We start from the raw sequence: 16,789 nt of genomic DNA on the forward strand, positions 1-16,789 counted from the left end.
TTGATCTCCTGACCTCATGATCTGCCCACCACGGCCTCCCAAAGTGCTGGGATTACAGGCATGAGCCACTGTGCCCAGCCACAACATTTACTTTGAATTTTTGTTCTACCTAGTCTTTTGTAAGAATTTCCTTTACTAAAGTTGAATACCTTTGTGTGTTGTAACCATATTGTTATGCCAGTGAGAAGACATATTTGTTTCTTGGCCCTGAATGATGAGTCAGGTTTGTCAGCCTTTGACTCCCAGCTGGGGACCAGCAAGGGCCTTCTACTGAGAGGACAGCTAGCCTGGGAAATCCTAGACCCTCCACCTTCCCGACCATTTCCCAGTCTCTTACCTAATATGCAAGGAGTCTACCTAACAGTGTTTACCTTCGATCAAGTTCTGTGTCACTGAAGGAAGAATCAGAGTGAGTAACTCCAACTGGAAGATCTTTTTCCTGGTAGGAAAATGAAAATGTCAGATGTGGAGCAGTTTTGAGCACCATATTTCTCCGGGCTTCCCCCACCATTTCCTCTCTTTTCCTTCTCTAATCCTATAGCCAACACTATGCAAGAGGAATACAGGGCCTCAGAGATGTGTGGCTTCGGGCTTAGTTACTCCTTCACCCAGAAGGCTCTCAGCCAGGGCTAGGGGGTGTGAGGCATGGGAGGGCCAGGGAGGAGAGAGATGGGAGTCAGGGAGGAGCCTGAGAAACTCAAGATCTTGAGGTGCTTATGAGGGATACTGCTGATGGGAAGGACGCCCTGGCCACCCACCCCTAATCTGTCTTTGAGGGTGGCAAGCCCTGTATCAGAAGCACCAGGCTTGGGACTAAGGTAGGGATCTTTCAGAAGACTCGGGACAGGCTATGTTGCCTGGATGACAGGACTGGCCACCTATGGCGAGCTGAGGCTGGGAGGCATTAAAGGCAGCAATAGAATCTCCCAGGATTTCCGTAAGCAATGCTCAATCCCGCCCAGGCAGCCTCCCTCTCAGCTGTCTGCTGAGAAGGTGCTGAGGAATCACACAGAGGCACAGCACAACCACCACGGGGATCTCCAATTATGCCTGACTTATAACCCAAGTGCTATGCTACCTATTTATCTTAAGGGGAAAGCTTGGTTCTGAGCCCTCAACCATTTCAACAGCCACTGGAAAACATGGGAGGCCTGGTGGGCCATGTTTGGACTGATGTGGTTTGAAACAACACAAAAGAGGGCCAGGAGATGCCACAGGGATCTGGGGACACGTAGGGAAAGGAGGGAATGAGGGATTTTGCCTTAACTAAAGTGAGGATTAGTCATTCAAGTCTGCAGGCTTTGCTCTGGGGTTTCCCATCTGGTTGGAGTACCAGTCCTGGTGGCCCAGTTCTCTTTGATCTCTGCCTAGGACAAAGGTCTTCTAGTGCAGGGTCCTAAACCCCCAGGCCATGGAACAGTAGCAGAACCAGGCCGCACAGCAGGAGGCGAGCGTGGGCAAGCAAGCATTAACCCCTGTGCTCTACCTCCGGTGGGATCAGTGGCAGCAACAGATTCTCATAAGGGTGAGAACCCTATTGTGAACTGTCCATACATGGGATCTAGGTTGCGTACTCCTTAAGAGAATCTGAGGTGGAACAGTCTCATCCCAAAACCATTCCCCACTCCCCTACTGGTCTGTGGAAAAATTATCTTCCACAAAACTTTTCCCTTATGCCAAAAAAGTTGAAGACTGCTGCTATAGCATCCAAAATGATTAGATCCCCCTGAGTTACAGATGAAAGTTCCTAGGGGAAAGATATGGAGGATTAGTAGTAAGTAGGAAGCGAGAGACACCATGTGTTTTACTTACTGGCAATGCAGTGGATACCGTTTTGGGGATCTGATTGGACACTTTCCATGGGAATCTTTATAACTGAGGGAGGAGGGAACTGGGGCTGAAGAAAAACAGTGGGAAAAGAGGATAAACACCAACACAACAACTTGGCTTTCTTTCTTTCTTTCTTTTTTTTTGAGACAGAGTCTTGCTTTATTGCCCAGGCTGGAGTGCAGTAGCGCGATCTCAGCTCACTGCAACCTCTGCCTCCTGGGTTCAAGTGATTCTCCTGCCTCAGCCTCCCGAGTAGCTGGGATTACAGGTGTGCACCACCATGTGCAGCTAAGTTTTTGTATTTTCAGTAAAGATGGGGTTTCACCGTGTTGGCCAGGCTGGTCTCGAACTCCTGACCTCGTGATCCCCCCGCCTCGGCCTCCCAAAGTGCTGGGATTACAGATGTGAGCCACCACGCCCAGCCAACAACTTGGCTTTCTTGCCAAGATGGAAAATGCATGCATGTGCAGTGCAAACCACCATTCTCTTCACCTCTAGACAAAATGGGTGCTGCAAACACCCTGGGGCCCACTGAGGGGGAATGGGCACAGTTAGCCTGTCCTATACACACCATTGAACACAGCGCAACTCTTCCAGGAATGTCATCAAAACGGTTTTATCTGTCACAGCAACCAGTCACGTGGGAATGAACCTCACACAATAACTGTGTTACTATAAAGACAAGTAAAATGAATTTGTGTAAATTGAATCTTGTTTTTCCATTGATATATCATAATTCAGAGATTCTTTTTCCCAACCCTGTAATAGTTCTTGGCATGTGGTAGCCACTCAAATATTTATTGAAAGTATGACAACTAAGTGTCTTTAAAAGGCACGTAGTCTCTTTCTTTGTTTTCAGAACCCACCTTTACAAATCATCTACAAACACATGTATTATGGGACTCTTCCTGGAAAAGCACAGTGATTAGGGACTAGGGGAGTTCTGACTGATCAGAAGATGGTTTAATCATCACCAGCCAGTCAGAAGGGATTTGCCTTGAACATGTTTCATCTGCACGAGGCAAAATCACGAGAACAGGACAGGGTGGATGCAGGGACGTGAGTTTGGGTCAAACTGGGAGATTGGGAGGCAAGCAGAGCACGAGGAGATGGCACAGGCAGCTTAGCATATCAGAAACCAGCAAAGTCAGGAATTATTTTAATTCCTTCTTAGAAATGTAGCTACATGTCCATTTTGGGTAGGTCACTTCCTTTTGCGGGGACAGTTTCATCATATGTAATGAACACGTGAATTAAGAATCTTTGGCCGGGCGCGGTGGCTCAAGCCTGTAATCCCAGCACTTTGGGAGGCCGAGACGGGCGGATCACGAGGTCAGGAGATCGAGACCATCCTGGCTAACACGGTGAAACCCCGTCTCTACTAAAAAATACAAAAAACTAGCCGGGCGCCTGTAGTACCAACTACTCGGGAGGCTGAGGCAGGAGAATGGCGTAAGCCCGGGAGGCGGAGCTTGCAGTGAGCTGAGATCCGGCCACTGCACTCCAGCCTGGGCGGCAGAGCGAGACTCCGTCTCAAAAAAAAAAAAAAAAAAAAAAAAAAGAATCTTTCTGCCTCATGTTTAGTGATTCACTATTATTATTATTATTATTATTTTTTTTTTTTTTTTTTTTTTTTTTTTTTTTTTTTTGAGACGGAGTCTCACTCTGTAGCCCAGGCTGGAGTGCAGTGGCCGGATCTCGGCTCACTGCAAGCTCCGCCTCCCGGGTTCACGCCATTCTCCGGCCTCAGCCTCCCAAGTAGCTGGGACTACAGGCGCCCGCCACCTCGCCCGGCTAGTTTTTTGTATTTCTTAGTAGAGACGGGGTTTCACCGTGTTAGCCAGGATGGTCTCGATCTCCTGACCTCGTGATCCACCCGTCTTGGCCTCCCAAAGTGCTGGGATTACAGGCTTGAGCCACCGCGCCCGGCGTGATTCACTATTATTTCTGGACTGGCCCCTTGTCTGTTGACTCCCTGAGTGTTTTGGGGGTGAAATGGGAAGGGAGCATGGGAGAAGAGGGGCAGATGGGGCAACCATGTTGTCCCAGGCATCTGGGAAATGTAGTGTCTCCTTTCGGTCAGGATACCTGCCTCTTTCCCCATCTTTGTCCCCCGTACCCTAGGGAAAGGCACAAGCAAAACTTGTTCTCAGCCCCTTCTGCCTGTCTGGAGTCCAGTCTGCTTTTAAGTCCCCATTAGACACCTCTCCTCAAGTCTGCTCCACTCTCTGGAGGTCAGTCTTCATAACCTCCTTCCATGCTGGAGCTGCCTCCCGGCCCTTCCCGCAGGAACCCGCTTGCTGTGATCATAACCATAAAGCCCACAGTGATGGAAAGAGTGGGCATGGCCAATCACCTTTTCCCTGGACACGGAGCCTCATTCACTCTGGCCCACTCTGAGGATATTCACATAAACAGAAGAGCCCTCAGCACCCCAGATCAAGACAAGCAGATGCCCCAGCCCATCCTGGACTGGGCCTAGGCACTGCCACAGGCCGCCCAAGAAGCCACCCTCTCCCTAACCCTGGCAAAAGTGGAGAGAAGGACTCTCGATTTCTCCACTGTGCCCCGGCCTCACATTTCCCCACCTCCTCATCACAATCCTCGTGCGCCCCTTTCTTTCTCTTCCTCTTCTTGTCTGTCTCCTTTTTTTCCTTCTCTGGGAGGATGTTGTCAATCCAGGCCAGGTCGTGCTGAGAAAAGATGAAATCCAGAAGCCTTCGCACGATGATGAGGCCCAGGATCTGTGGTGGGAAACGGGAGAGAGACTACAGTTTTGTGAGTTTAGAGAAAACTGTGGTCTTAATGCCCAAACTCAAGCATAGATTTTTTCCTCCCTCAGTCTGCTGAGTTCAGGGACTTTTTGTGGTGTCTTTGGAGCCATATCGAAGCTCCCATAAGCCATTATTCACCTTCCCTCCACCGTGTTTCCTCTCGTCTGGCCCCTCAGGTGAGTGACCATTCCTACCAGTGACCAAGAGGGACAGCCTGTGACAGCCGAAGTGGGGAGCCTCAGAAAGGCCATGGGCTGGAGAACTACAGTTATTCTTTAAATTAGTGGTTCTCAGCCAGGCATGGTGGCTCACGCCTGTAATCCCAGCACTTTGGGAGGCCGAGGTGGGCGGATCACCTGAGGTCAGGAGTTTGAGACCAGCCTGGCCAACATGGTGAAACCCTGTCCCTCCTAAAAATACAAAAATTAGCCAGGCATGTTGGTGAGTGCCTGTAGTCCCAGCTACTCAGGAGACTGAGGCAGAAGAATAGCTAGAATCCGGGAGGCGGAGGTTGCAATGAGCCAAGATTGTGCCACTGCATTCCAGCCTGGGTGACAGAGCAAGACTCCATCTCAAACAAATAAAATAAATACATAAATTAGTGGTTCTCGAACTTGAGCATGCATGACAGAGCAAGACTCCATCCCAAACAAATAAAATAAATACATAAATTAGTGGTTCTCAAACTTGAGCATGCACCAGGACCTGGAGTGCTTGTTAATACACAAATCACTGGATTCCCCCAGTTTCTGATTTAGCAGGTCAGGTAAGGCCCAAGAATTTATGTCTGTCTCTACTCTGTACATTTGCCAAAACTCATAGACCCACCCATTGAATTTTACTGTATGCAAATTAAACAAAAAAAATCAATAGGTGGAGGGTGTGGGTCTTGCCTTGCCCTGCCCTGTCTGGCTATGTGCCCAGGGTCACTCTGCTCATGCTCTCTGAGCCTCATGTTCTCATCTGTAAAGCTGGGTTACTAGTGCTTCAGGGGCTGGTGTGGACTCAGTGGAACAGCACTCAGTAAATGCTAATCATGACTACTATTGCCTTTCCCTTCAACAGCTCTGAGGCCCCTGAGGGCACTTGGGGTGAGGATCTATCTCCCTTTCCCTGCAGTGGGGGTTCTCAACCCTGGCTGCACGTCTATATGCTCATCCGTGGACCTCATAAAAATACCAAAGTCTGGGTTTCCCCAGAGATTCTGATTGGATTGATCTGGGTTGATTGTCATGGGCAGCCAGGGTCAAGAACCATGGACTAGACCCCTCCCAGAAGTGTGCACTTCAAGTTCTCCTCAGTGTCCTTACTTTGGCCCCTACCCCGGAACCCTCAGGCCTTCACCAGGCATTTGCTGACACACTCCAGACTCCTGGCAAGGGGGGCCTGGGTCACTGCCCTCAGTGAGTTATCTAGGTGGCCAGAGGCAATATGTTGTTGGCTTTGCGTTCTTTTCACTTCTTATTTTGGAGTAATTTCAAACTTATATAATATTTGCAAGAACAGTGAAAGAACTGTAACCTTTCCCTTGCTCAAGCTTTATATATACTGTCATTGGGTTTTGTTGTTCTTGATCTCTGACCCTCGTTCTTCCCCCGCCCCACTACTTCACTATTTAGCTTTTCCAATTTAGCTATCTTGAAGGGTGGAAAGATCTATATTTAGTACTCATAGACTTCTGAGACTGGTTGGAATTTTGGCAGTGGGAACTTGGTCTCCAGGTTGAACTGATTTGCTTTCTCCATCCCTCCCCAGAGCTGGGTGGCTCCTGCATTCTCGCTGAGCTGCTCTGACATTCCTTTTTCCGCCTCCTCTCTGCCCCACCCCACACCATCTGGCCTGGATGGCCACAACTCGAATCAGGTCATTCTGTGCCAGCCTCTGCGACCCAAGGGAGCCAGGTCACAGCTGATGGGACGGTAGAAGGTGGCGGGAGGGGAGGTTGCTATGCACCTCTGGGTTGCCCAGGCCAACCTGCCCGGCAGGAGAGGGAAGCCCGGGCCCACTTTACCATGACCGGGAAGATGATGGCAGCCACCGTGGATTTGAGGATCCAGAGCACCGCCAGGCAGAGGATCTGCACCAGGGTGAAGAGGTGGATCCGGCGCAGCGGCACGTGCCTCAGGAAGGCGTGGTCCGGCTGGTGCTTGGCCGGCATCAGGAAGAGCTTGCAGCGTTCCCAGAACTAGGTGGACAGCGTGGGCTCAGTCAGGCAGCTGGGCCCCAAGGGCCTGCTGGGCCCTGGGACTAGCGGAAGGGGTACCTGGGTGGGATCTCAGAGAGGGGAAGCCCCCTGCTCAGGCCTTAAGGGTGCATGGGACGGGGCCTGGAGGTGTCTAGGCGGATGCATAATGGGGTCTTAGAGAAGGGGTCCTGAGCCCCGGTCGAGGGGAACAGCCCTGGAGCTGGCCACAAAATAGACATTGTCCATATTCAAGGAAAGTGCAAGTTAATTGTAACACAAACTGTTTAAGAATTCTGGGATTTCACAGTAAATACAGAACAAAACAAAAATGTTTTCTTCTGCGTAGTTGCCTTAGGGAAGAGAAGGAGGTATAGTGAAATGCTCACTGGAGTCAGTTCCTTTTGGATTTTGAATTCTGACCCTCCAGTCCCCATCTGTAAAATGGGGATCAGAGGACTTAATTACATAGATTCAATTATGTGAGGCCTATGAAGTGCCTAGCATATTTATTTTGCCTGGTAGTATCAGTCAGTGGTAGTACCATTATTACTATTATTCTTTCATTGAATTAGGACAATTGGGGACAACTGGGACAACTGAATTGGGGGTCTTGGTGACATGGAACCAGACATGGAATGTTGACTCCAGATCATGCAGCCTGGGGAGTGAAAGCCTTACCTGGATGCCATTCAGGGAGGCCACGCCCATGTAGAGGAAGACTCCATACAGCACCGGCAGGGGGATGCACTAAAATGAGAGCAGAGCTTTGGATCGGCCTCTGCCTGGGTCGGGCCCTTGGCCACCCTGTTCTGGATGACAGTGTCTCCTGACTACAGAGGCAGCTGGGGAGCTGGATGTTTGGGGGAACCGAGAGTCAGCAGAACTGGGGTGTGGGCGGGGGTGGAGATGAGGGTCACTGGGGCTGTACTGCTCCTTCTCAGGCTGGCCCAGCATGCAACTGCTCTCCTGGCCCGGTCCCTCACTGCACTGTGCGGAAGCCATGTGGTCTGGCTGAAGAAATACCTTCTGGAAAGTGAGAAGACTCCACAGACTGCCCCCTCCTCATTCCTGCCAGCTCCTTCCTACCTCCAGCCTCAGGTGAGGGCCCCTAAAACTGCTCAGCCTGCAGGGGCATGGGGAACTTCAATGAGCTGACCTACATCGGCAGGGAGTACCTGGGACACTTAACAGAAATCACCCATCAGGCTGGGCATGGTGGCTCACGCCTGTAGTCCTAGCACCTCGAACACCTGAGGTCAGAAGTTCGAGACCAGCCTGGCCAACACGGTGAAACCCCGTCTCTACTAAAAATACAAAAAAATTAGCCAGGCATGGTGGTGCATGCCTGTAATCCCAGCAACTCAGGAGGCTGAGGCAGAAGAATCGCTTGAACCTGGGAGACGGAGGTTTCAGTGAGCTGAGATCGTGCCACTGCACTCCAGCCTGGGCGACAGAGACTCCGTCTCAAACAAAAAACAAAAAACACAGAAATCATGCCTCATACACAATCACATAAAACAGAAGCAGAACAAAAGTGTGTAAACTAATCAGCACTCATCACCAACTAACCACGAATAGTTTGGTGGGTACCCATCCCTCCAAACTTGCACACAGGCATTTTGTTTGCGTTTTCAAAAATGGGATCATAGAATTCATCCCACTCTACAAGAATGATTCCAAATCTTTCACAGCCTTTCAAAGCATTTTTCTGCTGTCTATCTCAGCTGTTTTTGCCCCTTGCCTTCTCTCTACCTGCAGCTGTGGCTCCCCATGGTGAGCGGAGGCTGCTCCTCCTTGTGGTCATATTACAGCACTCTGGAGAGCACAGAGCACTATGCCAACACTAGAAGGGCTTTAGAGGAATTTTTGGCCCCTAAAGAAGGCTGTTCTTGGATTTGAGGGTTTTTTTTTGTTTTTTTTTTTTTGTTTTTTTGTTTGTTTTTGTTGTTTTGTTTTTTTTGAGACAGAGTCTCACTATGTTGGTCATTCTGGTCTCAAACTATTGTCCTCAAGCGATCCTCCCACCTCGGCCTCCCAAAGTGTTAGGATTACAGACATGAGCCATCACGCCTGGCTGATTCGAAGTTTTTTTTTTTTTTTTTTGAGACGGAGTCTCGCTCTGTCTTGCCCAGGCTGGAGTGCAGTGGTGCAATCTCAGCTCACTGCAGCCTCCACCTCCTGATCTCAACCAATTCTCCCATCTCAGCCTCCTGAGTAGCTGGGACTACAGGCGTAAGCCACCACACCCGGCTATTTTTGTATTTTTAGTAGAGACAGGGTTTCACCATGTTGGCCAGGCTGGTCTTGAACTCCTGCCCTCAGGTGATCCACCTGCCTCGGCCTCCCAAAGTGCTGAGATTACAGGCGTGAGTCACCATGCCCGGCTAAGACTGTGCCTTTTTTAGGGGGCTGATACGCCCGTGATCCCTAGCCATGTGGGGACCCCCTCCCTCCCTGAGGCATCCACTCTGCTTTCTCAGGCGACGAGGCCCTAGGTGAGAGTGCAGGACCTCACCTTTAGGATGGGAGCCAGGAAGACAGAGATTCCCGTCAGGATGAAGACGATGATGCCGGTCACTCTCTGTTCCCTGGCAGAGAAGAACACATTGTCAGAGTGTACCAGGAAATGCCTGGTGACCACTCCAGCCCTCCTGCTCACTGTGGGCACCTGAAGTTTGTGTCCAAGGCCATGGCCTCGAGGGCTTCTGTGTGGAGCTCTGCCTGGTTGCCTGAGGCCCAGCTGAACCATATGTGGGAAGACAGGCAGCCCCCAAGGCATCTTGCAGGGGCATTGAGGGAGGCCGCTTAGTGTAGTGGCTCGTAGCTGGGGTGCTTGAGCAGAACTGATGTGGGCTGGATCCTGGCTCTGCCACTTGCCAGTTATGCGGCATTGGGCAGGAGCCTGCCCATCTTCAGCCTCAGTATATGCAGATAATAATGGCACCTATTGTTGCGAGGATACATGCAAGATAAAATGCTATTACTCTGCTCTTTGATTTTAAGATTTCACTTTTGTGGGGCACAGTGAATGAGGATCTGGAGAAGGGGACACCAGCAGAGCAGGTGTCAGGGGTGGGAGGCAGGTGAGCCCTGCAGTCGGGCAGAGAAGCGTCATTCGGGCAGGCTGGGTGGCCCAAGTATCCCAAGATAGTGGGAGAAGTTCTTAGGGCAGCCACGTAGGTGAATGCCAGGGTTTGGTGTGGTCTCACCCTGGAGGCCCTAAGGGGCTGAAGATACACTTCTCTGCCTACCATGGGGTGTAAGAGAAGGGGCAAGTGAAGGAACAGGAGTGACAGGCAGGGCCATAGACCGGGGAGTGGGGGTGATCCTGGGAAAGCCTTCTGGAGGAATGGAGACTGAGCAGGACCTGAACCCACAAGAGGGCCATCAGGGCAGTAGGGGCCTGGAGAGTCTTGAGGAAGAGAAAAAGAGCAGGACAGCATGAGGCTTTGTGGGGACCTTGGGTGGCCGATGCAGATGAGTGTCTGGCACGTGTGCATGTTTATGGATGGGATATACATACTGCTTGGAGCCCAGTAGGTAAAAAGCCCCACTTAGACTTGGACTTCTGTCTCTCTCCTTCCCTGCCTCCAGGGATAGCACTCATGTCCCTGTGGTTCTTGGGCCATCAGAGCCCAAATTCTTTTGTGGCAGGCAAAGCCAGCTTCCCCTCCCCGAGTGGGCCCCTCCCCGTTGGGTGATTCCTAGGCCCTGACCCTCCTACCTGACTCCTAGGAACTGGGGCTGCTCCCCAGGGGCGCTGGTCTCTGTCTCCATCTTGAGGCTGTCGATGTGGGCGATGGAGATGACCGTGGCAGCCACGTACCAGGGAAGCCCCATAAAGGAGCACAAGGCCATGAGGATGCCCACCCAGAACAGGTCCAGATGGTAGCCAGCAGCCTTCTGCAGGAGTGGGGTGGGGGTGGGAGAGGGAGAAGTTTCTGGGAAGCCAGTTCCTCCTGGAAGCAGCCACTCTGTGGAACATGGTTCAAGGCCCTCCTGCCTTCCAGAAGATACTGAAGGGGCCTGAGGTGCTCCTTGCAAGGATTGCAGAGGTGGGCAGGTCCTACCACCCCATCTGAAAGGGTGAACTGCCTAAGGGACGTGGGTCATAGAAGAGAGGGATGTTCAAGCTTGGAGAGGCCCTGGGTTTGGGTCTCCGGGGATAAGGGCCCAGAAGGTGGCCACAGGGTCTCTATAGTTCCTGAGGGGCCCCAGCTGGGACAGGCCACACCTAGAGTGGTCCAGACCGGGATGGGGGAGGGGGTGACCCGAGTCTTCTCAGGCTCACAGGCTGGACGGGGAGTTGTAGAGACCAGGAAGGCTAAGGAAGTTCCTCTGCCTCAGTGTTCTAGGCTGAGCCCCCATCAGGATCTGCTGATTCTCATAAGAACTCGATGCCACTTTGGGAAAGACAGAGAGCCTGTGCCCAGTGGCCCAACCTAGTTTGGTCCTGGTCCTCAGAAAGTCACTCCAGCCCTGGTGGCCTTACCCACACCTGGAGGTCACTTTTCCCCCTCAACACACCAAGTGGGAACTCCAGTCTTCTGTCCTCATATTTTCCTGGCCCAAAGTACTGAAAGAAGCATCATGTCCTCCCTTCGCTCCTTCTGACTTTGTGGGAAGAAAGAGGTTATGCCTCTGCTCCTAGTACCGGCCTTACCTTCAGTTTGTTCTCCTTCCGGTTGACAATGACGGCAGTGATCTGCTGGTCCATGAAGATCAGGATGGTCACCAGCAGGGCGGGCAGGATGCTTGCTGGGTACACCCACCACGGGTTCTTCCCAAAGGGGGCCACGAACCAGCCTCGGTCAGGCCGTGTGGGCTGAATGGGAGCAAACAGAGAGGGGCCCTTTCCTCTCTCTCTTGTCCCAGGGCACTTGCTGCCTGGCCTGCTGTCCCACCTCCTCAACTTTCCCTGACTTTGGGTACTTTTCAAGTGCAATCTTTTCCCTTAAACACCTTAGGTACCTGCAACTTTAGACTAAATTCAGACATGGGAAGGAGCATGCACTCAAACAGTGTCTGTAAAACTAAGGAGGTAATTTGCTGCAACAGCCCTGGGGTTGGTCAGGAAACATGGAGGTGAAGGTCAAAGGGCAGCCAGGAGAGAGAGCACAGTCACCCACTGCAAATAACAAACAGCAGGAATGAGGCCCAACAGAAAAGAATAAAGAAATGGGTGGGCCCAGGGCCAGCTGCTTCTGCCTCTCCTGAGTCACCTGTCTGGGAGCATTAAAGAATTGTCTGTAAAACGCTGAACATCAGTTCAGTCCTGCATGTTAAGAATGAGGAGAATATATAAAAAGACTTTGTCTCAAAAAACAAACAAACAACAACAACAACAAAACCTTAAAGACAGGGAGGGTAAGTTCTAGAATCTGGACTCTCTACTCTGGTGAGATGGTTGGTGCTCTTTTTTTTCCCTTCTTTCTTCTTTTCGTTTTTGAGATGGAGTCTTGCTCTGTCACCCAGGCTGCAGTGCAGTAGTGCGATCTCGGCTCACTGCAAGCTCCACCTCCCAGATTCACGCCATTCTCCTGCCTCAGCCTCCCCAGTAGCTGGGACTACAGGCGCCCACCACCACGCCTGGCTAATTTTTTTGTATCTTTAGTAGAGATGGGGTTTCACCGTGTTGGCCAGGATGGTCTTGATCTCCTGACCTCGTGATCTGCCCGCCTCAGCCTCCCAAAGTGCTGGGATTATAGGCGTGAGCCACTGCACCTGGCCAGTTGGTGCTCTTATGAGGGAGTAGGGCTGAGTTTAGCTACAAGCATATGTCACCAATTCTAGACTAGTGGGTAATTTCTAAGCAGTGGTTCTCAAACTTGAGCATACTCCAAGTCACCTGAAGGGCTTGTTAAAATGCAGATTGCTGGTCCCACCCCCCACCCCCAGCTTTTCTGATTCCACAGGTGGGGCTGAGAAATTGCATTTCTAATGAGTTCCCCATGACTGTGATGCTGTGATATTGGTCTGAGGACCACACTTTGAGAATCACTGTTCTAAGGGACCAGTTTCAATAGATCCTATTTGGCCCAGCTTATAGATTGCCAGAGGTTAGGGAACTGGAGACCCTCAAACAGGAATCAAGAGGCTTCTGCTGGATTGGAGGGTGAATTTCAGTGCCTTCCTCACCTCAAGACTACAGATCAGGATTTCCCGGTGAATATGTTACCCCTCCCCGCCCTACCTCAAAGGACCAGCTCCTGGGAGCCAGTGTTCAGGAAAGGTGGCACACAGAGAACTAAAATGGTCTCTTGACTGAGAGGAGAAAAGTTTGATCAGCACAGAAGGGAAAGAATCTACAGCTGGTAGGCAGGCAGACTGGATGCCCAGAGTGGGGGCAAGGGGCAAACCTTGATGACACTGGGCACATGCAGCTTGGGGGTTTCCAGGCCAAAACAGGCATCGATTCCACAGAACATCAGGATGGAGAAAACAATGGAAAAGTCAGCCACCAGGGCCCGGACCTGCAGACAGGAGATGAGCAAGTGAAAGAAGTGAGTAAAGCACCCACCCAGCTCCAGGCAGCCCCAGTCCCCAAGCAGCAAAGAGGTGAACTGTTAAGTCTGGGCTCTGAAGGCACCAGAACTAGGCTCAAATCTGGGCTCTGCTCCTCGCTAACTGTGTGAGCTTGGGGAAGCGTGTCATCTCTCCAAGCCTCAATTTCCTTCTCTGTAAGATGGAGATGATGGTAGTATCTCCCTCAAAGGTGTAACTGAACTGTGACACATTTCGAGTGCTTGGCATATGGTGATCAATGTGGGAGCTGTTATGATCCATGTGGCCATGGCAGCCGCTGCTGAAGATGTGTTCTGGTATGACAGTCTGAATTGGGGCACCCAGCAGGTATGATGAGGGCAAGGGCTGAACTCTGAAGCAAACCTTAGTTCCTACAAATCTGTGACAGGTTGTTGTACCCCACCTGGGCTGGGAGGGAGGCTCCTCAATTCCACTGGGGACCATTGACTACTCTCAGACCTTTTGTCCACCAGGAGCCTCTTGTTCCTCTGTTTCTCAGGAGGCCCTTCCTAGGCCAGGTTCTTAACTTGGAGGCCCTTCCCAGACCAAGTCCTGAACCTGACCTTCCTGCCCATTCTGAATCAATGTCCTCTGACCCCCCCTCCAAACCAACTTATGTCCAGAAGTCTCAGGACAGAAGGTCCCCCAACGTCTACCCTGTGGCCTTTTTATATATCTTTTCAGAGAAGGCAATTTGAAGGGCAGGGGCAGGTGAAAGTACATTAACTTCATTCCCTGCATCCCCCTTTTCTCTTTAAATTTGTTATTAACATAATATATATAATTGGTTAAAAACTCACATAGTGGAGAAGACTTATAGGGAAAAGCAAAGTCTTCCACCTCCCCTTTTCTCAATCCAGCCCCACCTTCTAGATCCATCTACTATGTCTGCTTGATTTTACTTGTTCTGGAGGTTCCCTCCATGTCATTAACTAATATGCATATACTTTAATATTTTCATTTACTAACTTAAGGGATTATCTATTGATAAGAATTTCCCTTTACTTACACTATGCCTCCTGTCCTTTCCTTATTCCTAATCTTTGATAATTTTAAGCTCCTATGGGTTTCCTTTATACTTTCAAGTTACATAATCAAACCTCTCTTTACATTAGCTTTGGCTAATATCTCTCATTCTCCATCTTGCAAGGTGAGGACCACTGCCTCTGTCCTCCTACCACCTCTCTCCTCCTCCTCCCCTTCCTTCCTGTGACAACTCCACTTTGATCTTTCCATTGTCGAAGCTGAGAACACTCATGTCTTGTTCTGTAAACACATGGTTTGTGTGTTTTATCTGTAAGTCAATTCCAAAAGTTGAAAATTAGTAATAGCTTTATATTATCATGATCATATAAATATTAGTCACAGTAGAACCAAGCAGTGTGCTAGGTTTATACTTCCTTTTCTATAATATTTCTAGCATAGACGTCAAAACCATATGAATGGTTATTAAGTTAAACCACATGAATTTGCCTTTTTTTGTAGGTCGAAACAGTCAAATATGGGCAACTTCACATGGTCCAACCTAATCAGAGAGTGTCAGTTGCTCTCCAAATTGGATGTATCTGTTTACACTCCCACCTACTGCTTTCCATCTCCAACATCTGGTGTCCCAACACCTTCATCTGTCTACCAATCTGATGAGTATGAAATGGTGTGGCCTCATTCCTCTCCGCAACCCAAAATTCCAGGAGGCAATTGAGCAATTTTTAAGTAATGTGAGGGAAAAAATGTTGGTGGCGCAAGAACTCCATGCCACACGAATTACTTTTCATCCTACAGGCAACAGATAGATATTCTCAGATACAGTGACTGCTTGAGAATTTTTACATAAAAGGAGATAGGGATATGCTCTGGGCTGGAAGTGGGCAGGAAGGAAGAGAACTCGTCTTAAGGATGCATTCGTGTTGTAAGCAAACTATTTTTTACTCAGTTTACATACTGCAAAGCTTCCTAAAGCACCTTTTATTCAGTCTTTAGAAAATCTGGGAAAAATTCAACTATTTATATCAAAGATTTTATCATTATGATTAGTAGTAGTAGCAGTAGCAGCTGTAATACTTAGTTAAGATGGCTTTAGGAGAGTGCTAATGGAGTTTATGGTGGGAAAGAGTTGCTAAAATTCTTCTGAGTACCCCCCACCCCACAGCACAGTCACTGTTTACATATTCAAGTGCTGTTTTAATAAATGTTTTATTCCAGCCACAAACTGGTAGAAAATAAAATTTAAAACAGCAGTTAGGGCCAGGTGCAGTGGCTCACAGCTGTAATCCCAGCACTTTGGGAGGCTGAGGTTGGGGGATCACCTGAGGTAAGGAGTTCAAGACCAGCCTGGCCAATATGGTGAAACCCCATCTCAACTAAAATTACAAAAATTAGCCGGGCGTGACGGCAGGCGCCTATAGTCCCAGCTATTTGGGAGCCTGAGGCAGGAAAATCACTTGAACCTGGGAGGTGAAGGTTGCAGTGAGCCAAGATCATGCCACTTCACTCCAGCCTGGGTGACAGAGTGAGACTGTGTCTCAAAATAATAATAATTATGATTATATGATTATAATTATTATTTTTATCATAAAATAAAAAATAAAATAGCAGTTAGCATTTATGACAGTATAAAAAAATCAAGTATCTAGAAATAAATCTAACAAAAAATGTTCAAGACTTCAAGATCAAAATGTATAAAACATTATGGAGAGAAAGAAGACCAAAATAAATGAAGTATACCGTATTCATAAATCAGAAAACTCAAAGTTTGAAAGACATCAATTCTTCCCAAACAGAGTCAAAGATAATCCTATCAAATTCGAACAAGTTTTCACTTTGGTGAAATTTAAGATGATTCTAAAATTCATGTGGAAATGCAAAGGGCCAAGAAAATATTATATAAAAAGGACAAAGAGAGAGAGAGTTTGGGAGACAAAGATATAAAGACTTATAAGCTACAGAAATTAAGACTGTCAAACTGATATATAAATAAACTAATGAAACAAAATAAGGAACCCAGAAACAGACCCTGTCATATAGGAACATTTGATATATGGCAAAGGAAGTATTGCAAAGCAATGGAGAAGGAATAGTCTTTAAAAAATAGTGGAACAATTGACCGTATAAAATCACAAAGAAACACTATCTCACAGTACACATCAAAATCAATTCTGATGGACTGTAGATCTAACATGAAAGGAAAAACAATAAAGCTTTTAGAAGGTAACATACAAGAATATCTGCTGTCCAATATTTGCCTTGAGGAAAGTTTGAATATTCAATTACAATAAAACTAATAATTTCTGTTAATCAAAAGATACCATTAAGGATGTAAAAAGAAAAAAACGGTCACAGAGTGGGAGATTTCACAACACATATAATCACAAAAACATTTCTACCCAGAATATATAAAAAACTCTTGCAAATCAGAAAGGCAGACAACCCAAAATGTGCAAGGGATTTCAACAGACACTTCCAAACAGAAAGTCAA

At 48.7% G+C, this 16,789-nt stretch overlaps 1 protein-coding gene across 15 annotated transcripts in view; it reads right to left on the reverse strand.

The window, feature by feature from the left end:
* Positions 1-16,789, reverse strand: part of LOC105465287 (solute carrier family 4 member 5) — a 146,999-nt gene that overhangs the window by 4,763 nt on the left and 125,447 nt on the right. For 9 of the 15 annotated variants that reach the window (XM_071076945.1, XM_071076944.1, XM_071076936.1 and 6 more), the window contains 10 exons: positions 13,149-13,262; positions 11,453-11,614; positions 11,282-11,365; positions 10,514-10,692; positions 9,305-9,377; positions 7,468-7,536; positions 6,616-6,789; positions 4,419-4,598; positions 1,813-1,897; positions 372-439 (listed from right to left, as the gene is read on the reverse strand). In XM_071076945.1, the coding sequence (XP_070933046.1) occupies positions 405-439; positions 1,813-1,897; positions 4,419-4,598; positions 6,616-6,789; positions 7,468-7,536; positions 9,305-9,377; positions 10,514-10,692; positions 11,282-11,365; positions 11,453-11,614; positions 13,149-13,262 (1,155 nt within the window). In that variant the 3' untranslated portion in view covers positions 372-404. Of the gene's footprint in view, positions 1-371; positions 440-1,812; positions 1,898-2,401; positions 2,503-4,418; positions 4,599-6,615; positions 6,790-7,467; positions 7,537-9,304; positions 9,378-10,513; positions 10,693-11,281; positions 11,366-11,452; positions 11,615-13,148; positions 13,263-16,789 lie in introns of those variants that run through there. The other 6 variants (XM_071076943.1, XM_071076941.1, XM_071076947.1 and 3 more) reach the window with 4 other exon arrangements.

Source organism: Macaca nemestrina, chromosome 13, assembly GCF_043159975.1.
Source record: "Macaca nemestrina isolate mMacNem1 chromosome 13, mMacNem.hap1, whole genome shotgun sequence".
NCBI classification, from domain to species: Eukaryota; Metazoa; Chordata; class Mammalia; order Primates; family Cercopithecidae; genus Macaca; species Macaca nemestrina.